Source organism: Eurosta solidaginis, chromosome 3 (genome assembly GCF_040869045.1).
Source record: "Eurosta solidaginis isolate ZX-2024a chromosome 3, ASM4086904v1, whole genome shotgun sequence".
Lineage (NCBI taxonomy): Eukaryota > Metazoa > Arthropoda > Insecta > Diptera > Tephritidae > Eurosta > Eurosta solidaginis.
This window is the reverse complement of record NC_090321.1, coordinates 41,387,429-41,410,740: the sequence shown is the minus strand read 5'-3', so window position 1 is coordinate 41,410,740 and position 23,312 is coordinate 41,387,429. Positions and strand designations below refer to the sequence as shown.

Genomic DNA, 23,312 nt, shown 5'->3' with positions numbered 1-23,312 from the left:
GGAATTACTTTAAATGATTGCATATGTGTATATACATAAAAAAAATATTACAAACTAATTATTTATATAAAATATTCCCCGTCTGAAGAATCAGAAGAGCTTAAGTCTGCGTATAAAGTTTGGCTATTTACCATAGATATGAGATCATCGGTAATTCCAAAATCATTACAACATTTAGATAAGCGTTTTAACGAGCATCTAATATTAAGCAGCGCATTAAGCATTTTAATTTTTAGTTTGTTCCTTAATTTAGTTTTCAGAACTTTCATGCCACTATAAATTCTTTCAAGCGTTACTGAGTGGTAATACTAAAAAACTAAATATGAATTCGACAAGTTCTAAAAAAGGAGGTTCGTTTAATGCATTTTTATGTTCCCGGACTTCCGGCCAAAATTTCATGGTGGAGTGTACATTTTTCCATTGCATAGTTATAAGTTTTCGCCACTGCAGCTCTATTAATGCTATTTGACTTGAAGAAAATACATCTGGCTTTGAAACTTTCAACGAATTTTCAGCAGAAAAAGAATTAAACCCTTGTAGAGAACTCATATTATTAGGTATTAGGTGTTCACAGGAACTATTGAAATTATTTTATTTTAGAAATTATTAAAAATACATTCGGAGTAAAAAAGGCTAGAAAAAAGTCACGAAGCTAAACCCAAAATTTCGAGGCTAAAGGCAAAAAAAAAGGCTAAATCTAGCCTCGAAAAGGCTAACCTGGCAACACTGCTGAGAGAGTCTGTTTGACATCAAATATTTCATGCAGCAATTGTAAATTAAATATGCAAGATACGAAAATAAAATTCGCAATACTACGTAAACATATAAGTAGACGTAGCAGTTGCAAACCTCATCGCCAAATAAATCACAAGTGAATAGCATGCTTATTTTGCTCAAATAAGATCAACATCCTCGATAGTATAGTGGTTAGTATCCCCGCCTGTCACGCGGGAGACCGGGGTTCAATTCCCCGTCGGGGAGATCGTTGAATAGAGCAATTTTTTTAAGAAACATTTTCCGCAATACTATTCTAACTATCCCAAAAAAACTTCCAATCAAATACTTCTTCGATAGTAAAAAAAATCAGATAAAAAATCTATCTTCATCAAAAATAAATTATGTCCATTTTAATCACAATTGTTGGTGTAGAAAAAAATATTACGTCATCCTACAAACCCCTCGCATACGCAAATGTGTTGAAACTCACTACAAGTTAAGCGAACAAAACGAATTACAATATATTCTTTGTCATGCAATGCCACATTCCCATGTCCACCGACCACCGGCCGCTACTATGATGCGATACGCCAAAACGGCGACGCCTTCCGTTGAAAGAAAGCACACAAACACACACAAAATACTCAATAAATAAATATGAAAAAGAGAGGTTCGTAAATATGCATTAGCAGCAACTAAAAACAATCGGCCAAAGTAAAATGTCTATCTGGTAGCGTTGCTCATAACCATAATTGCATGCAATCAAATTAATGACTAACTCGTTGACTGACTGACTATTATTTGCTGCAGTCACGGCAAAGATTAGGAAGACAGCAGAGGTATGAGTGAATTTCAGTGTGAATGTAGCAAAAGCAAACAAAAACACAAAACCTACCCGAACATCAGCAGCAAAAGCGATAACGAAATAAAATACAGCTATGAAGAAGAATGCCAAATACAACAATATAAAGGATGATTACGGCGCGGCGACACAATGAAATTATGTGTCAAAACAGAGAATAAAAAAATGAAAAAGAAAACAAAAATTAAATTGCAGGGCAAAACCGGACCAACAATTGGAACGATATATAATATGATAATAGACTTTTTATTGAACGAGTGAGGCAGACAGTGAAAGAGAGAGAGAGAGAGAGAGAAATAGAGTTAGCGCACAAAAGCCTACGAACGTCCATGCGCTTGGCATCACCTTCGTGTATTTGCTTGTTCTTGGTTGTGAATGTAGTTTAGCTTTTTTAATTTATTTTTACTTGTCATATCGGCCATATTTAAAATTGTGTTTGTATTTCAATGTGTCTCTTGACTCTGACCGGCATTTCTTGTTTGCTACTTGCTTTGCTTTTATTTTCCTTTGATTGCTACATTTGCTTCTCCTTTTTTTTTTGCAGTACATTCAATACTGCACTGTGCTTGTGTAGCTGCTGAGAGCACGATTGCGCATGTGTGGTTAAGCGTACGCTCTCAGACACCAACAAACATCTAGTCTATTTTCGACATCTCTCTATCATCCCTTTTGCTACTACTTCTTCTTAATATTTCAAATTTGTTTAGCTAAATTTAGCAGAACATTAGCGAAGAGCGTAAATATAAATAGGCCATGTCTCAACACTCTCTAATTTGTCTTCGCTTCAATTTTTTCGTTCGCGTGCTTAATACGATGAGTGCAATAACATTTTATATAAACAAAACAAATAGCAGCCGGTGAGCGACGAAAGCAATGACGATAGCAACATCGACGACGACACAATCGTAGTTGAGCTTTTTGCTGAAAGTTTAACATGATTAAACAGACGCGAGCGCCATCTATTATTAAGCGGTTAAGGTTAATGTGAGTTACGGTAGGTGACACTGCTGTCGCATAAAATATATATTTAGCTTTTGTTTTTAATGTGAGCATTGTGGTGCTATTCTAATGCATTGCGCTAGTAGGCAGCTATGTTTTGGTTGTGTTTTGTCACTTTCAAATCAACTTCCTCGATAGTATAGTGGTTAGTATCCCCGCCTGTCACGCGGGAGACCGGGGTTCAATTCCCCGTCGGGGAGAAACAGACGATTAAATTTTTTTTTAATTTATCATTTTATGTTTACTTTTAAAAACTGCTTTTTTGGTGGATTATTCAAGGTATTTTGCTTCAGCTTAGTTATTCTTATTTAATAATAAAGTTCAAAATAAGGAGTGTTGTGAAAAATTTCGTTAACGAAAATTTATTTTGGAGTATATAGCAATCGACAAATTTTACACAATATTACAATTAGTGGTGGAATTCTGCAACGACTATGCGACAACTATCTCATCACAAGCAAGCCAAAGTCAATATTTTTTTTAGGCAGTAAATGCCAAAAAATAAGAATGTGATACGAAATCGCTCACTAAATAGGGAAAGAATTCCACACTTGGAAACAAGGTAAGTTTTTCTTTTAAGTCCGTTTCCTCAACGTTCGGTTCAGATCTTCGCGTCATAGCCACTGAATCTAGAGAAAACGAAGTTTTATACTCAGGCGTGTTCTGAATTCCGACTCGTTTTGAAAAGTAAAACGAGGCTGATTCCGAGTCGATTTCTTTTTGGTGTTCTCAATTCCGATTGAAACAAATCGATTCGAAGTCGATTTCGAATCGTTTTCATTTCGAGTCGATAATCAAGCGAAACAGCTGTTTTTATTTATTTTGGTTTTAGTTAAATTAAAATTGTGCAAAAATTTGAACAAAGTGCCAGAACCACGGTTTTCGAAAATGCAGAGGCAAGAAGACACGCAATTGTGCATAAAAATCGCAAAAATCGATCAATCGAAATTGAGAACACGTCGGCTTCCTTTCGACCAGAATCGCTTTGTTTAGCTTGGAAAATTTTTGATAGGAATTTTCAAATTAAGATTTGTTATACTAAATAAACAAATAGTCCAGCAAAAAGTTGTTATAAATCTTCCAAATAAAATGAATAATTTAATAAAACTTATTTGTGGGAAAAATAATGTAATTATTTGTGCTTAATAGGCTAATTATTTTCAATTCCGACTGCTCAGAGGCAAAACCTTTCAAATCGACCAAGTCTGGTCGGAATCGATATTCAGAACACCAATACATTTCGATTCCGAATAAATTGGTCGGAATCGAAATCCAGAACAGGCCCGACTATGTTCAAACAGAAGAATAAATTTAGGCAATTTCGATTTAAATTGAGTGGTGTTCATACAACTCAATTTAACTGACACAATTGTACTTTGATAGCTGGTTGGCTCATCTCTACAGCAACAACATAACTTTGTTCAGACTGTCAAAATGTGCGTGTTGGTATAAGGCGAATGGAATGGAATGAAAATATAAAACTTTGAAATTTTTGTGTGTTGTAAGAAAATGTGTTCAATGTTTTGGTTTCATTTTGACAATCCATACTATAGTAAAATGAAGAAAATAAAATCAGCTGATGAGATGAGCCAAACATATAGTTGAGCCATGCGTAACTGACTGACAACACACTTTACAAGGTTGCATTTGCAGTTTGAAACAATTTATTACGCAATTTTTTTAAATTGGCAATTATTATTACAATTTATTATATGATAAATAGCGTAATAAATTGTCCAAATGGTATAAATTGCCAATTTGGTGTGTGTTTGTACCTAGTATAAACATAACGAAAATTTAAATTGAATTGAATTGAACTAATCTTTCAATATCCTAGATAGTATAGCGGTTAGTATCCCCGCCTGAGACCGGTTCAATTCCCCGTCGGTAAGATGATTGGTAAGTTTTTTAAATTCTCTATGTAGAAATATTTCTAACCAGAGTAAAAGTACGCGTATTCTGCGCAGATCATACATAACCTTAAATCTTCGATGGCATAGTGGTCATCCACACCTGGTGATATGCAATTTTTTTAGTAAGACAATTGTTAATTGATATACTTCCTGACTTCCAAAATCCCTCGAACTAAGAACCTAAATCACTTCAGCATAGACTTTGGAGTCCATATGTAGCGCCCGTTTTTGTGGTGTGTGTTTTGGAAAGCAATATATTTTTCCTCATATACCCTTCCCTACAAATTCACTGTTGCACGCATTTATCAATGATATTATCTAAACTAATATCCCCATATGACTTTTTGTGAGTGTTGGAATGAGCTGTGATAACTTTCACTTGGTATTTATGACTCAATTCAAAAAGTGCGTGCATGTTGGAGCTCCACTCTTCGTTTGAGTTCAGCTTCGCTGAGTATCTATTCTAGCATCGAAGCTACAGAAGCTTCTGTTCATGATAAATTCATAAACCCTCCGGATTTTGTGAAATAATTCCATGTATTATAGTCAATTCGTAAATAATGGTCTGGGTGATTTTAGTAACTTATGTAGTGTTAGTTACCTCTTAAAATTTGGGAATCTTGTTCTCCGAAAAATGTCTGTGTTAGTGCCGAAAACACGCAATAAATTGGAAACTATAGCTACCGACTGAGACACTCTACTTTCTCTATTGCGGAAACCACCATATAATGGATTTCCAAATACTGAGAAGTCATTAGTCAATCAGAGCTTTCTTTCAAAAATTAAAAGGGCAACAATCATTAGTACATCCATGGCTAACAGTGTGACAAAGGAATTTAATTAAATGGGTAAAGGGCAAATGGACAGAGAGCAGAAGAGCTTGTGAAGGGCAGCTCATCTGCTGATCGTATGTGTGAAAAATCACAGATTCACAAGGCCAATCCATATTTACATACGTACATATGTATCTCTACACATTGTTGTAATTCCAAGCGTTACGAGCGTGTGTCACTGTTTGTAAAGGAGATTATGTTGCTACAAATGTCGGCGCCTCGTAAAGTGGTACAATAGTTACCTAGCAGTCAAGCCAACTAGTTTTAGCAAAGTAGAGCTAGTCAGCCAACAGTCGTCTTTCATACAACTGAAGTCTCATGCTAGCTCAGAATAGAATTTTAAAAATTTCCATTAAGGATAGTGAGGAAAAGGCTATAAGTGTTAGAGGCCGCCGCAGTAGGGTGGATATATGCTCGACTGACGTTTAAAAAAATCCTACAACAGATCTCTGGTGCCGGAAAAATATTAAAGAAAGTGGGAAGAAAATACAATGCAGCACTTATTCAAACCAGTTGGCCCTCCGGAAGCGGCAAGTAGAACTTTTGAAGCTTGAGTTGCACTTGAAGTTAGGAGGAAAGTCCCTGGCTTGGCATTCCAAAGTATAGTATTTTGAATATTTACAATTAGGTCTTTTTTTTTGAACTAGTCCGATTCCAAAAAGAAAGTTCTGGCTTTAGACTTGTATTTTGTCTGACATTCATTCATTCATTCATTCGTATTTCACTGCAGGGCGCATGCCAATATACATACAATACATATTTTCAACAACAAACGCTAACAAGTGCATTAAGTTCGTCCAGCCTCCCAGCCACATAGCACCAGCATAGCAGCCAGTGCCTTAATGAATTTCATTGCGAGTGTAATTTAATGCCAAAACTCAAGGATAAGTCGAACATAGCAGCATAGAAATTAAAGCGTCAAAAACAATAAGACCAACAACAAAACTGTTAATGATGATTGTACACGAAAGCTTCATGTTACTAACAGGCTTTGTCATATTGTTTGGGCAGATATGAATGCGGTTTGTGCGACCGTCCGCAGGCGGCCACAAAACAATGGGCGAGTGACCATGAGACGCTAGATCACATCACACGCAAGCCGGTAAAGTAATACGCTTAACAATGTATATATATATATGAATGAATGTAAGTTTGTTGATAAAAATCAACAGCATAAAGGCGTTTCTTTTACTTTTATGGGTTGAAGTCGGAAAGGGAAGTTGTCGTGGAAGGTCGCTTCGTTAAGAAGATGAATGAGCCCAGTTACTAGTGCAGTATGTACTTATGTATGCCTGCAAGTGTATCTGTTTTATTGTCTGAATAACATCTTGACGCCTCACTTAATTAGATATATTGCTACATAACTGTTAACAGTGAAGATTCCACGGCTCTAAAAAGACACAAACCCATCCAGAACTCTAGAATAGAAATTTCTATCAGATAACTACGACGGAACACAAATTTCTTACTTTTAGTGCCAAATCCAAAGGAGCCCTTCGTTAAAAGTGTAGAAAGTGGCACTAGTCTTGATGAATATACCAACAATCTTATCGTCTCTAGTGTCACGATAACGATGATACCCAGGTATTTTTATGCAACAATCTTTTATACATGTTTAAGCTGGAAAAGGTCTTTTAGCTTTTTAATACTCTTTAAGTCTGATGTTTGAGGTTTGAAGTTCAATGTGTAAGACTGAAGAGGTTTTGTATATCTTTGAGAGTTTCGGTCTATAGGTTCTAGTGTTGAAATCCATCAAGACATTTGAAAACATTTTCAAAGTTCTGGATTGAAATTTCTCAAAGCTTTGGCAATAGCTTTTCCAAACATCATCATCATCATTAAATGCGCTTAACCACCAAATCAATTTTGGGCGTTTCGTACCAAATCACGCCAGCTATCCCTATTTCGTGATAACTGACGCCAATTGGAGCATCAAAGGAAGTCAAGTCTTACTCCACCTGCCTTCCATTTCAGGTTTTTCACGATTTGGTCTCGGAAACACAAAAAGTTCTTTCAAACTGTAAACGAGTTCTTGCACATTCTGCTCCAGGAACACAACAAATTTCCGGCAAAGCTCCGGCACGCATTTCTCAAGCGTATAAGTTGAAGAAGAATAAGTCTCAAGATCTCTTTGACCAATAGATCTACGTATATTCGGCCGCCGTGGTGTGATGATAGTGTGCTCCGCCTACCACACCGAAAATCCTGGGTTCACGCCCCGGGCAAAGCAACATCAAAATTTTAGAAACAGGTTTTTTTTCAATTAGAGGAAAATTGTTCTAAGCGGGGTCACCCCTCGGCGGTGTTTGGCAAGCAATCCGAGTGTATTTCTGCCATTAAAAGCTCTCAGTGAAAACCCATCTGCCTTGCAGATGCCGTTCGGAGTCGGCATAAAACAAGTAGATCCCGTCCCCCCCATTTATAGAAAAAATTAAAAGGAGCACGACGCAAATTGGAAGAGAAGCTCGGCCTAGAATCTCTTCGAAGGTTATCGCGCAATTGATTTATTATTTTTTTTATTTAATCCGAACCTTATAGCAATATTATTGAACTCGGGTCCCAAGTTTATCAAAATTTAAACCAATATTTTCGAAGCTCTTTTTGAAACAATACATTTTTCAAAGTCCTGAAACAAACATGATACATTTATAGAAGTCTGGTCATCTCTCCATATTCTTCTTCTGCATTGAATTCAAAACTCATTACATTTCACAAAAACTGGATTGAAAACAATTTAACTTATATCCTTTTTGAAATTTAGACTGACTTGATGATTCATAATCAGCATCATGAGATCCACAATGGCATTGATTTGATATTGGAATGAAATTCTAGGTTCATAGATATTTATTTGCAAATTTCGAGTGTCGGGCTTGTGGAAAAAGTAACCTCTACTTCATAATCTGCATATTCAGATCTTCGTGCCCGCCATTTGACGATAGGAAGCACTTTTTGTTGAAAGCCCACTATATATTTCCCAATTTATTAATACAATAAGCTTTTCAGACTCACCTGGTTTACCATTGGGACTGTATGGATCGTAGCTGCCTGCAGACAGTGGTGATGAGTAGCCATTTGACATATTCGCGCTATAGCTGTGATTTTGTGAACCAGGCGATGGGCTTAAAGGTGGTGCAGAACTGGGTACACTACCCGGACTAGAGGTGGAAATCCATTCCTCGTTGCTTGGTGGACTGAAATTAAATATAAAAAAATATGTCAGTCAATCAAAGTTGCAAACCTGTAAAAAAAATAGCAAAAAAATTTGCGCATACTCACCATTCCAAACGTGCACGTTTGGGCACGAAAACGAGATGACCATTGGCAGTGTTGCCAGCAGCATTCCCAGCAGCCACTGACACCGTTGAAGTTGCCGCTGATGTGGCATTGCCATGACTACCGCCAGACGTGATAACCAAAGTGCCGCCACCGCTGACGGTAGATGTCGCAGAAGTTGCGGAAACGCCACCACCACCACCACCGCCAACAACAAGATTTATAGTATTCGCAGTATTTAACGGAGTGACAGCTATTGTTGTTGCTGTTGCAGCATTGGCATGATTGATAGAAGACTTATTATTGCCAGCAATGGATATGGAAGTACCGCTTGACGATGCCGATGCCGACGCTGACGGCAATGTATTGACAGTGAGTGCTATTATATTGTTGCCATTGTTGTTGTTGTTGTTGTTGTTTTGAATGGGGGGACTTGGTTTACCGTGATTGTTGTTGTTATTGCTATTATTGTTGTTGCTTAGAGTATTATTGCTGTTGTGATTAATGCTAATATTGCTAATGTTACTGTGGTGCAAGCCACCGCCACTGCCGCCACCGCCATTATTTATAGCAGTAACTGTAGCTGACGACGACGCTGCTGCAGCCGCTGAATTTTTCGTCAGCGCAATAAATTCATGCAATGGCTCCGATTTAATGGCAGTTGATATTATTTTAATTTTCTCCTCCACCGTTGCGGCCATTACATTTGTAATGATTGTGGGCGCCTCACCAACACTAAGATTTGTGTTGTTGTTGGCGTGCGCACGCTGATTTGTATGCGCTTGGCGCGGTTGATGATGTATAAGCGCGCGTGGTTGTGGTTGCTGCTGTTGATGATGATGATGGCTACCGCCGCCGCCACCGCTGCCCCCATTAAGATCCAACGCATTTCCTACTTCACCGCTGGCTATAGCAGCAACGCTTAGTAAATGTGTTGCGGCAATTGTTGCTGGCGGTTGATTAATACCAGCGGCGGCGGCAGCTGCTGCAGCAGCCAATTGTTGTTGCAATAAAATATGACTTGGTATGACTGTTGTGGTAATGGGGGCGTTGGCAACATTGGAAGTCGACGCTTGCGTTGAGGTTTTAGCAGACGATGCCGACTGTTGTTGTGTTTGTTGTTGTTGCATATCGTATCTTTTAAACATTTTGATGTTGTTGGTTTGTATCACAAGCAACTATTCGATAACTTAGAGGAAATTCGTTGACGGGTATGTGAATTGTTTGTTGTTGCTTTAATTCTATGATTGGTTATTGTTGTTTGTTGTAGCTCGCGCGCGTTTGAATTTCACACGCTTCAGGCATTTACATTTTGTTTTGTTGTTGTGCTTTTGGGTACTGCTACATTCGATTTAGCAGACAAACATTTTATTTTGAGCGACATTTTCTTGTTTTCACTCTACTCTTCTCAATCAGTATTCAGAACTAGCCAATACACAAATTGTTTTTGTGAAGTTGTAGGTGGGAGCACCATCTGTGGGTCATTTATGCATATACATACATGGTTCATTGTTGACCCAGTTAAATAGGTTTTGGGTCACACGTTAAGCTGTAATAAGAAATAAAATATGGGTTAGAAAATGAAAGCAGCTTAGGTTATGTTGTCTATCAAGGGCAATGGATCATTACGATCTTTGAAAAACTTATTTAAAATACATACATACATCTCATAAAATAAAGTCGTCAAATATATACGTATGAAGGGTTTTAAATGCAATAAGTGTTAAAATCCAAAAAACGATTCACTCATTAAACGTTGCAATATTTTCACTCGTTCTGCATCAAAAAAAGGTTATTTACCTCTAATATAATCCAAATTATCACAACAACAAAAAAAACATTTGTTTGTTTGTTCGCTGTAAACCAAACATTCAAACAAAATTTAGCGCAATCCTTTCATCGCATCACATGCATACTCGTACATTATAAAATCGATCAAATGATGAAAGAGGCCAACATCCGCTACAGACAAAATTTAGTGCATGTCCTCTGACTCCACCAAGCTGATTTTGTTAAAATTTCCAAAATAACTGCTTAGATACTCAGAGAGTGTTCTAGCTCAGTTTTTTCGGGAAATGTACCAGGGACCGATCAGTTATAAAAAATAATATTCAGAATGCGACTACGTACATTGGTAACTTCTTGCCCAGTTTATTATATACTTAGTAAGGCGCTGCTTTTCCGGTTAGCGGATCTATGCAAAAAAATATTGCGATTGAACGAAGCGGGTTAAGCACCTTAGAACATTATTGCAGGCGACTAAAATTCACAGACCTTGAAATTTCGACGTGGTTATTTCAAATCTTTACCGAGATAGACCATCTGGCTATCTTTCTTCTTCCTACTATTAATTCTTCTCACATTTTTCCCCTTTCCCACCCTCTTTTCCATCGTCTTGCATGCCGCTCCCTTTCCCTTCAACTTCTACCACTCCCCTCTTCCCCTTCTATTCAATCTCTTCCTTTTTTCCTATTAATTCCATCATTATTTTCTTTCTGTCCAATGTATTTATAATTCAGTTCTGTTTACCAGATTCGCTGGTGCTTCAGAAGCTTGTTGATAAAACAGTATGCTGGCTACTGATGAGTATATCCTAGATCTTCTTACTCAGGACTTGTACGCATTCTCTGGGAGTGTCCTGCTCGATCAAGTCTGTTTCCCCATCCGAAGGCACCTACTGCAGGCGGCCGATGTATTCCTAGCCTTGACCTCCAGATAGTACCAGCGGCATTACTCGTAAAGGGAACTATTTCTGTTTCACTAGGCTTGACAGCTAGTTCACAAGACTCAGCCCGACCTTTTGTATAGTTAGGCCTGCACGAAACTACGTCCATGAATGTACGATCAATCAGGGGTTCCAACGATTTTAGGAAAGCAATGAGAGACCAATTCGTTTGAAGTTGTTGGGTGATAAGTGATAGCATCTACCGGCCTTTGGAATGAAATCAACTTTGATCAAATTTCGGTATTCAACACAGCTCAAGGCAATTAGTGTACATCATGGTCAAACAGTAGCAGGAAACTCTCAAAAAAAAAAACCATCCAAGCCGCGCAAGTGTTATGACATCCTGGTCAGAATATTTGTAGGGCTTGACAAATGTTTCAAGCAAGTTGGCTTTCTCTGAGGCATTCTTCTAATTTAATTTAATTTTAATTTATTTGGATTAAAGTCGACACAGACAACAATTGGAGGCGGTGAAAGTTATTGGGCTCAAGGGATGGGGTTTCAAGGGATTTTGTAATGTTACACTTTCAAGGGGTTGACAGCACAATTTACAGCTTTTCCTACCCTACCTAATTTTTAAACTCCCCTAACCGTGGCGAACCGAGGCGAGGAACGCGCGACCTCAGAAGTTTGAACGTGATCACACCAATCGCAAATGGCCGAGCTACGTGCCGGGTCATTAAGATCTGTATTTCGATAAGGACCATCAAAATCGATAAAACTGCGGGGTGTCTCCTTATTGCGCCGAATGAAGATTGGGTTCTTGTGTTACCGGGACGTCATAAAAAGGTTCATCCAACAGAAGCTTAAGGGATTCCGTACAGCTCAACCTCCATTCGCATTCCTCAAGTACCTCAAAGTGATAGGTGTCCTTGGTAGAATTTCCCCATATCTCGCGGATTAGTGCAGCCATCCACGCTAAGCAAAATATTATCCACGAAACCCGCTTGACTATGCTTATTTCAGGGTTGTAAATCGTCTGACTAACTTTGTCCAAGAGTAGCTTACTCCTAGTGGCTCTATAGAACTGCGGCCTCTGGGCCTCAGGCAATTGCTCCTGCAACTTCCTACTATACAGCTCCCAGTTAATTGTTTTTAAGGTTTCTATAAGATATTTTAACAGGACGTGCTTCATTCACAGAAACCTAAATATTTATATCTATGAGCAGGGAGTTTAGTTCGGGTAGAGTTCAACAATCATTTAAGGCTTTCGAGACTTCCTCATAGGACCAAGATATGCATGCATAATATGCATTGCATATGTATGTACATTAACCTGTGTCGGTTTGTATGGACGAAAGTTAACCGATATCGCGCTATCGATTTTTCGAAAGGATTTGGGCTCAGGAAAAAAGTTCCACTACGCATACCCGAAAAAAAATAACTTTTGAGCCTGCGAAAAAAAATGGCGAAAGGGTAAATTTTTCGACCAAAACACTCCCCAAAACCCAAAAAATAGATATATTTTTTTTTTTTTCAAAAAACTGTTGTAAAACCGTTGGCAATAACAGTTATTTGAAAAAAAAATTTTTTGGGTTTTGAGGAGTGTTTCGGCCGAAAAATTTACCCTTTCGCCATTTTTTTTCGCAGGCTCGAAAATTATTTTTTTGGGTATGCGTAGTGGAACTTTTATTCCTGAGCCCAAATCATATTGAAAAATCGATGGTCCGATATCGGTTAATAAATCGACCCAGTCTAATGTACATCCCAGCCAACCCAATACTTAGAGCCGCCTTCATCATGGAAGCGTTTTACTCAAACACCTTTAATTTAACTAAAAGCACTTATTTAAAAGTAGTTTCGAATCGGCCCCTGTTTTGAATCAACAGCAATTTAAAGCGATTGTGTATTATATACAAATATATAGGTATGTACATATGTCAAACACATACATATAAAATATAAAGCTTCACTATTGTTGAAAGGTCATTTAATCGATACACCTTTAGCTGTAACCCCACTCATGTCGATTTGTACTTACATACATAGATATTTTTTGCCTGTGTATCTGCGCTCACGTTTATGAAATAATTAGGTCATTGCGTTCGTCTGTCAAAAGTCAGCAGACACAGGGTCGCATTGTGTGGTCAAATATGTACGTAGACTCTGTATTCGTTAGCTGGTGCCCACCCACACCCCATTAATTGTTAAATTGACACACCCGGCTCATTCCATTCATAAATATCATACTCACTAATTCACTGTTATACGCTTTTAAATACTCATACTATTTACAGCACCCAATCCAAGGCACCGTCACTAGCGCGCGCTCTCTCTCTCTCACTATCATACTCTTACTATCTCCCAAAAACGTAAAAAAGTTTTCGTTGTTACATATTGCTCGACTTTTCATTTTCAGCGTCAGCATCACACACCTTATGGCCACTCAATTTCTCTGTCTCTTTCCCTACATCTATGTATATCTTGCCTTTTACTCATTCCAGCCACTTCCCCCCTTCGTGTCGTCATTGCTGCAGCCTCAAGGATTCCAGGTCAACAAATTTAACCGAGTCCATAGGCCGGAAAGTTTAATGCAACCATGTGCGTGCAGTTTTATGGAATGAAGTCTGGGCGTATCAGCACGATATTGCTGAATTTGCTTTCGCTGCATTCGTGTAAGTGCCTTTCTTTCGCTTTTATAGTCGTTTCGTAGTGCACTCGTTCAGTAGTTCATCGCTTGATTATCCAATAGTTTTGCTCTCATACCACCAAACTCTCACTGCATGGCTATTGTCGCTTTTTGCATAATCGTCTTTTCTCTCGTTTATGTCCTCACATTTGTTTCAATTATAGTTTTACATTTGCACTTAGCCATTCCACTCTCAATCCACACTCCTTTCATACATGCACCACCGCTGCACTCGTTTATCCTTTCACTCGTTTCTGCAAGTATCGCATTTTATTTTCGTCATCCTCCGAAAAGCACATTCGGCAACGCCTTGCAAAAACAAAGATGTCACACTGTTTCTCCTAGAACTTTTCAGAAGTAGGGTCGTTTTTGCTTTTTTTTTTTTTGGAGGTGTGTTTGTGTGTTTAGGAGCAACGGAAGTTCGACATCCGGAAGTGGCATTGAAATTTCACTTAACTTTGTCCGTTATGACACTAGTGACCCGAACGTGTGAATTGTGTTTGTCAATATGAAAGTGACCAAAGCGACACTTAAGTAATGGAATTGGATACACATTCCGATATATCCTGCAAGCGTGCATATACGGTTAAGTAACATTATAGAGGCATGTAGAGCAGAGTTGAATTCGAGGTCATTTGAGTAATGAGTCTCAAACAAGTGCTTCGCCATTTAACCGTTTTAAGGAAACAACAATAACCAAGATTTTAAAGGAAGTAAACTTCGTGACTGGCCCTTTCTTCTCTGCTTCAGGATTGGGAAAGACCTATTTCATCTAATCGACACATAGCTTGGAGGCGGATCCCCGGATTTGATGTCTTTCAACTAACACTAACAATTTCCTGATCTTCTTTGGGTTAGGTGGCACCATAGCTCCAAACAGATTTGCAGATTTGATAAACAAGTTGAACAGAGCTGAAGGGTTTGGCAAATTGTTCACGTTACACTAGTACCCTAAAGTTCTTTTACCGAAGCGAACTGGTTTTATATCCGGTAAAAGAATGTCATTTTAAGAACCATGAAACAAGCCTACTAGAGGGTTAAGGGGCTTAAAATAATCCGGGGTAGGCATGACTGTCTCAAGAGGCGCCTAAAATCCACAGACCTAGAAGGTGCGACGTGGTCATATCGAATCGTTGGCGAGATGGTTGGGCTTTTGTTTTAATTTCTTCAAAACCTTAACGGAACGTCGTTATCGCCACAAAAATATGAAGATGAAGATAATGAATTAAGAGCATGTGCATGAAGTAACCAGATGCTTAATAGAAAGATTGCCTGATTGAAAAAGAGGGGAACAATGACCTACGGAACAAGCTGTGGGACGAAGCATGAACTCAACCGAACTTTGCGACATCTATTGTAGAGCCCTCAGCGAGTCAGAATGGTCCTGTCGTAAGAGGCAACTAAAATCCAAAGACCCAAAGATTCGATAGGTCAAATAAATGCTAGCACTGCAGCAAACCGGATTAATATCCGGCAAATACCTGGCCACATCTGCTAAAGCCCTTTTAATCTTCGGTAAAGGTTCTCCCATCTCCAATAAGTGGACGACTGTGTGAATTCGCTAAGGCTGGCAATATGGTAATCTGTAGTAAGTACTATAAAGGAGCGTTACTACAGTATAACTCTCCTATAACTCACCTAAAATAACACTATAATAGACCAGCAAAAGGCAGCCAGCAACAGCTGAGCAAGCATCAGCTGACGACACGCAACCAATAGCAATTCGCTGAAACGCCAAATAAATATTGTAGTTCTCTACCTCATTACAATGATCGGCACGTTATAGAGCAAATTTGCTATTGCCAGTTGATATATTCAAGGCATAAGACCTTCGATACCTGATTGAGTAGAATGGATGATGTGTCGACGACCACAACCTTTAAGTCTCTTAATCTGTAGTCGTCCAGTTAAATGACGGAGGTTGCTGCCTTATGACCACACTACCTCTTCCCCACAGTTCTGATCAGGGCTACTGCACTGATTTACTTCTAGAGGTTGGGCTGCGAAGTTCTCACTGGTTCAACTCCGTGTGCCATTGCGACACCTTTGGGTGGCAGTGTCCAGTTCTCTTTATAGACTACCAACGTGGAAGAGCGGCTAGTGCTAGAAGGGAAAAACACATGTGTTTGCTACTGTTACAAGCTCTGTCGCAGCCCTATCGCTGTTGGACGCCGCCTCATTTGCTCGAATATTCTCGCGACCGACAACCTATCATGCTGGAGTAGTACTAATCTTCGACGCCATCCGACGTCAACTATTCCGTTCGCCACATACCGATAAAATCCTCAGACTCGCTCCTCGGTCGCCATACTCTTCGTACAGAAATCTGCTGTCTTCCTAACATCTCAATCCGTGTGTTCATATTTGGTCCTAACAAATAAATACTCCGTTTCTATCAGTGGTGGTTTTTAAGGACTTTACTTGACTCTAGATTGACTGAACCAAACCCATCATATTGAGCCCTCAAGCTAACTGGCTGTCTGACCACACCACAACACAAATCACAATTGGTCATATTCAACCCAGACAGATTCAGTGTCTTATATGCGCTCACTCAACGAGAACCCATTACCACGTCGGACCATGATTTTGATCATCGCTCTGACTGCCTAAGCCCAACCAATGCATCATACACGCCCTCAAAGCTATTCGATTATAATAACATAGAAATATTAAATATACCTGCTTTTAATTCCATATCACACCCTTCAAATGCAAATATTGTTAAACAGCCCAACGCCTTCACAAGTCAGTGCACGACAAGGCCGACCGTAATTGCCGCACATACAGCCATCAAGATTGCAATACTATTCAGCATAATAGTACTTTAGGCAAAAGTTCAACATCCCCGAGAAAGGTGAAAAGACGGTAATTGGTGCGCGAAAATGCTTTATTGGATTAGAAAGAAAAAGTGTGGGTGCGGCAACAGAAATGTAAGCGGAAGGCAAAGTGCATTGCGGCATAAAACAGCTGATTGAGTGCATACGATGAGAACTTTGCCGTATGTAAGCACATGGGTAGATGTGCATACCGAAGGGTAGACATTAGGGCAGGTCGATTTAAAAATCGCTCATTGCTCTATGAAAATCGTATTCTAGGGATCAAAATAAGAAACTTTGCCGAAGGAACCATACCTCTAAAACGAATTCTGAGTTATGTGTGCTGACATGTTGGTGTTGAATGTGGGTAGAAGAAAAAGTGAAAGGGTTTAGAGGTAGGGAATTGTGTTAGCCCTGTTAGTTGCTTATTATCAGAAACTAGGGTCTAATAATCCTAGTTTTAGAAGTAACTGGAACACAAGGGATATTCCAAAGCTCATCTTTATCTTTTAAAGTTATTATTAATATTTCAGTAGTTTCTTTCTATACGGATAACCAGCTGACTCATAGGAGATACACTTCTGTTTGTCAAGTGGGCAATTGGTTGTCCATGCCGTGACTGATTCAATATCAGCCGAAGTGTCGATATGTTTGTAGCACGTACCACGGAAGTACTTTTAAGCTTGCCAAGCGAGTAACCCTTATATCCTGAATGCCAGCATTATCAAGAATCGTAACAAAGGCTGTCGTAATTTCAGCATTTCAACCTCTGTAAACGATGGAAGCATGCTGATATAGCAAAAGTTGCATCGTAATAACAAAACAATTAAAGAAGGCTAAGTTCGGGTGTAACCGAACATTACATACTCAGCTGAGAGCTTTGGAGACAAAATAATGGAAAATCACCATTTAGCAAAATGAACCTGGGGTAACCCTGGAATGTGTTTGTATGACGTGGGTATCAAATGGAAGGTATTAAAGGAGTTTTTTAGAAGATAGTGGGTAATAGTTCTATAGGTGGACGCCTTTTCAAGATATCGCCATAAAGGTGGACAGGGGTGACTCTATAATGTGTTTGTACGACATGGGTATCAAATTAAAAGTATTAATGAAGGTTTTAAAAGGGAGTGGCTCTTAGTTGTATATGTGAAGGCGTTTTCGAGATATCGACCAAAATGTGGACCAGTGTGACCCAGAGCATTATCTGTCGGGTACCGCTAATCTATTTATATATCTATTACCACGAACAGTATTCCTGTCATGATTCCAAGGGCTTTTGATTTCGCCTTGCAGAACTTTTTCATTTTCTTCTACTTAATATGGTAGGTGTCACGCCCATTTTACAAAGTTTTTTCAAAAGTCATATTTCGCGTCAAAAACCAATCCAATAACCATGTTTAATCCCTTTTTTTGTATTTGGTATAGAATTACGGAATTTTTTTCATTTTTCGAAATTTTCGATATCGAAAAAGTGGTCTTATTTCGCCCATTTTCAATACCAAGATAAAGTGAGTTCAAATAAGTACGTAAACTAAGTTTAGTAAAGATATATCGATTTTAGCTCAAGTTATCGTGTTAACGGCCGAGCGGAAGGACAGAAGGTCGACTGTGTATAAAAACTGGGCGTGGCTTCAACCGATTTCGCTCATTTTCACAGAAAACAATTACCGGCATAAAAGCCATGCAATTTCAAAAGGATTGGTAAATTTTTGTTCGACTTATGGCATTAAAAAGTATTCTAAACAAATTAAATTAAAAAGGGCGGAGCCACGCCTATTTTGAAATTTTCTTTTATTTTTGTATTTTGCTGCACCATATCATTACTGGAGTTGAATATTGACATAATTTACTTATACACTGTAAAGATATTAAATTTTTTGTAAAAATTTTACTTTTAAAATTTTTTTTTATAAAGTGGGCGTGTTCGTCATCCGGTTTTGCTAATTTTTATTTAACACACATATAGTAACGTTTCTTCCAAATTTCATCATGATATCTTCAACGACTGCCAAATTACAGCTAGCAAAACTTTTAAGTTGCCTTCTTTTAAAAGTGGGCGGTGCCACGCCCATTGTCCATAATTTTACTAATTTTCTATTTTGCGTCGCAAGGTCAACCCACCTACCAAGTTTCATTGCTTTATCCGTCTTTGGCAATAAATTATAGCATTTTTTCGATTTTTCGAAATTTTCGATATCGGAAAAATGTGCGTGGCTATAGTCCGTTTTCATTCATTTGAAATAGCGATCTGAGATGAGTGCCCAGGAACTTACATACCAAATTTCATTAAGATACCTCAACATTTACTCAAGTTATCGTGTTTACGGACGGATGGACATGGGTAAATGAATTTTTTTTTCGGCCAGATCATTTTGATATATAGAAGTCTATATCTGTAACGATTAGTTTATGCCGTTACGGATTACCGTTATGCGAACAAAATTAATATACTCTATGAGCTCTGCTCAGCTTAGTATAAAAACTGAGCCATTCCTTACTTACCTGCTTAATAGGCGCTTAAACGTTTAAACGGTTATGGCCGTCCAACAAGGCGCGCCAGTCGCTTCTTCTCTCTGCCAACTAACGCCAATTGGTAACACCAAGGGGGTTGAAATCGTTTTCCACCTGGTCCTTCCAGCGGAATGGGGGCCGCCCTTTTCCTCTGCTCCCATAGGCGGGTTCCGATAGAAACACTTTCTTAGCCGGAACGTCATTTTTCAATCGCATAACATGGCCTAGCCAGCGTAGCCGGCACTGGGCACTGGTCTTAATAGTGGAAGCTTAAACTCCTAAGTGTTAAAAGAGACACACCTTTGTGTAACCACGGAATTTCTTATTTTGTCACCGGAGCATCATCTACACAGTGGGGCGGGAAAATTTCCCATAAAAGAGAGAAACGAATTAACAGCTTCTGTTACTCAGAAACCTGAGCATCGCAACAGGTGGAATATAAGAAGTCATTTTCGCAAGCACAGCAAAGAGATCCGACACACAAGAACTCAATTGTTTGATTAAAACACGACAAAGTCCTACGACGAAGTCCGTTCTCAGAGTCCAATACCCGAAACTCGCAGTAGAGGAAACAAACTTCCTGGATTAACACGCATCACTCCGACGCACGCAATGTAGGTATTAGAGATATACGCCGCCGATAAACGCCGCCGCCGATTTTGGTTATTTTTCGCACGCCGCCGCCGAATTCAAAAATATCGGCGCGGCGGCGTCGGAGGCGGCGGCGGCGTCCGGCGCGTTACTATATTTTCTCGTTTAAGACTGTTTAGGCCATTTATTGTTCAATTGTATTGTTTGTCGAAAATTGGTCGGATATGGTCGAAAGTGGTATCAACGGATGCGCATCACTGCCAGTTATAAGAAACTAATTGCGAAATTTAACTCCTTCTCACTGGTCAAAAGTTATTTTAAAAAACAGGCGTTTTCGATGTCAGCTTAACACGGACTTTGCATCGCCCAATTTACCAAGTTATTAAAACAAAACACTGAAAGAAAAGTTATATAATAAATTTAGCGCGACAAAAACATCCGTTAGAAAGTCTTCGGAGCTACCCCTAGAGCTTCTAGGAAAGTTATGTCGAGGAAGGTATGAGTTTGAAGTCGCAGTCCTTTGGCTTCTGTGCTGGCATATGGTGTGAGCGTCAGGAGGCGTGGTAGCGACTGGCGGTCTGTCCGCACATCGGGAATTGTAGCTCTTACAGCCGAAAAAACTGGAGGCGCCTTGTGCCACAAGAGTCATGAGTATTAATATACTATTAATAGCACCCGTAAGCCGCTTTTGTGCGTGACCGCCAAGGAGCCACAAATAATTTAAAGAAATTGTGTTCGCGACGATTATTAGGAGTTAACCTCAGGTGAAACTACGCTTTGCACGAGATATACAGACAAAAGTGTGACCATTTTATGTATCTCTATTTCTTTTCAGCAGACGCAAAGGCCGGGGTTAGGTTCGAAGCTTCTCTTCTCCGCAACGAGCTACTCCTGAAAATTATTGAACGATCTGCTAGATTTTGGTGCAAAAACCCCGGATCTTTCCGAAATGGCCAAAACGTTGATTTTCTTAAATACATACAAACAAAACCATTCCTAAATATTATTTTTTTAAATAAAAAAATTAAGTTTTTTAAAGTAAGAGCACCGGCGTATGCCGGTGCGCCGACCACGCCGCCGCCGCCGGTATATAATAGAGCCTACGCCGCCGCCGCCGATAAAGTGATCGGCGTAAACCTCTAGTAGGTATGTCCTGCATGGGATGACCCCCACATGACACCAACCATCTTTACAATTATAATGCGGAATCAACGTCTAACACTCATGACTCTTTTGGTGTCATCCTGTTGAAACTGTAAGTTTCCTTGGACTTCCGTTAGAGGAGATCGATGACAATTTGTGATTTAATGCACATATACAATAAGAATCAGACTTCCCTGGCTTTAACTGACAAATATTCCGTATGCGGAAAGTAGATTCAAGGTACTTATATTAACTTGAATGATCCTTTAAACAAATTTCTTGACCACCTTAAGACGAGCTCGACAATTACAGAGATGTAAGATGCTACAACAACAACACAAATCACATAGAGAAAGAGATGCGTTAAAGCTCGGTGACGTCAAACTTGATGACTGATCTACGCATGTGAAGTCTTTTACTACACGCCACTATTCTCCTACTTTCCTTGGGTGGAATTGTCGCGGCAGTCGAGCTAGTATGGGAAGAAACTAGTACATATTCATAAAAGGCAAAGAAAGCGCCACACCTATAACAACTTGAGATCACCTAACTTCATTACAACGACTACAAGAGTCTATGAAATGCAACTCATACTCCGATTCTCAAAGTGACATCTAAATTTCGAAAACATTTTGCATCACCCTTTATATGGAACTATCGATTATTTAATGCTCGCTATAAACGACGCCAATGCAAAGTGCCGATAACCAAATATCAAAACAACAAAATTCAATGACGATGAGCAGTAAAAAGTACTAGCAATAATACAACGAGGAGTACCACACAGTCTCAGAAGAACAATAAGAGTCAATAAGAAAGAATTCACTTATTGTTGTTGTAAAATTACTTTAATGTTCTTTCCTTATTTCGTTTTACAAGTATTTATGCCTTAAGTTACTTTTACTTATTGTGGTTGCTCTATACCCCCAGAACTTCCACGCAGACTTGTTGTGCTTTTAAGTGCTTTTGTACTGTGCCAGTCCACGCCCACATCAAATGCAGGGCTGCATTGGAATACTGAAAATATTATTGTAAGTAGCTCTGGCGAACCGAAAATGCCACAATAGTTTGTTTGTTTGTTCATATCTATGTATGATACTATGTAAAAACTGCATTGACCCAATTTTTCAAAGGTCGCAAGCTTGCTACGATGTCTCATCTCTAAGAATGATTTTGGGACTGCTTTTATTTTTTTAGCACTTGGTGATTTATCTAATTCTTTTTGTAGTGATTTTTTGCTGCTGAGCAGAAAGCTGAATTCATTAACTTCTACGATAATCTATCTACATAAACTGGTTTCCTTAAAATCCTGTGTCCATCGGAACGCGCTTGAGCCAAATATCCATTACTTGGCAATGAATGGCTTGCAAGCATAAGACTTATCTTATTCCTGTACTCAATAAATACAGTGCTGTGTGCAAAATTCATCATTATTAATTGACGCTGTACCGCCTAGGCTATTTTGGTCGTTCCGTACCAATTTACGCCAGCTACCACTAAAGGAGATTACGTCTTCCTCCATGTGTCGCTCTCAACTCAGTGGAAGTTTGCAGTTTTCTTATAACATGATATTGTCGTTGCACTACGTTCATGTTTGCGTAAGGCTGTTCCAGCTCACCATTCATTACACCTCGTATGGCATCACATGCACAAACATACAGCTTCTCTCAAATACACTCTCCACACGAATCCGATCCATACGGCAGTGTTCGAGATGGAGTTTTATAGCGCTTTGACAGCGTATTCAATACGGCGGTGCATCCGGCCAGCTGATTCCAGCGAGTGATAGAAAAAGACGCAGGATGTGTATATTATAGTAATTTAAAAAAACAGGTGATCACAACTGGGTGTCACTTTGACGTCTATGCTTTAGATTACCAATCTTGCCGCAAGCCCTTAAATGGTTCACAAAAGTGTGTCAGAAAGCACAAACTGCTAGTTATCGTATTTATATGTATACAGAAAGAAGTGTCGGCTGGAGAGAATCGAAGATCATCCACTTATTCGATTTTTAATAAATCCTTTGCATGGTTAGGTTAGGTTGAACTGGCCGGTCCATGAGGACCTTACATAGTCTCAAAGAGTCCGTAGTGTTACTGGAAGTTTATTTTAACGACGAAACTGGAAATCCCTATCAAAAACCAGGACCTATGTATGTTATAAAATAACTCCGTCCTCTTGGCAAATACTAGCAGCTTTCTATGACTTAAGCCACTTGCTGCTTCTAGATCTGACAGCAGTATCACTCCTAATAACTAGAGTCTTAGGCTGGCAAGCGTAGGGCAGGAGCACAA

The 23,312-nt window shown here is 39.1% G+C and overlaps 1 protein-coding gene and 2 non-coding genes across 12 annotated transcripts in view; 2 read left to right on the top strand and 1 right to left on the bottom strand.

Annotated features, from left to right (window-relative positions):
• LOC137243612 (ecdysone receptor-like) overlaps window positions 1-23,312 on the bottom strand; it is a 641,164-nt gene that overhangs the window by 506,180 nt on the left and 111,672 nt on the right. For all 10 annotated transcript variants that reach the window (XM_067771492.1, XM_067771487.1, XM_067771484.1 and 7 more), the window contains exons 3-4: window positions 8,604-10,149; window positions 8,337-8,518 (exon numbers count right to left, since the gene is read on the bottom strand). In XM_067771492.1, coding sequence (XP_067627593.1) covers window positions 8,337-8,518; window positions 8,604-9,748 — 1,327 coding nt within the window. In that variant the 5' untranslated portion in view covers window positions 9,749-10,149. The remainder of the gene's footprint in view (window positions 1-8,336; window positions 8,519-8,603; window positions 10,150-23,312) is intronic.
• Window positions 910-981, top strand: TRNAD-GUC (transfer RNA aspartic acid (anticodon GUC)). Its single transcript has one exon. It is a non-coding gene; the product is annotated as a tRNA-Asp (tRNA).
• Window positions 2,707-2,778, top strand: TRNAD-GUC (transfer RNA aspartic acid (anticodon GUC)). Its single transcript has one exon. It is a non-coding gene; the product is annotated as a tRNA-Asp (tRNA).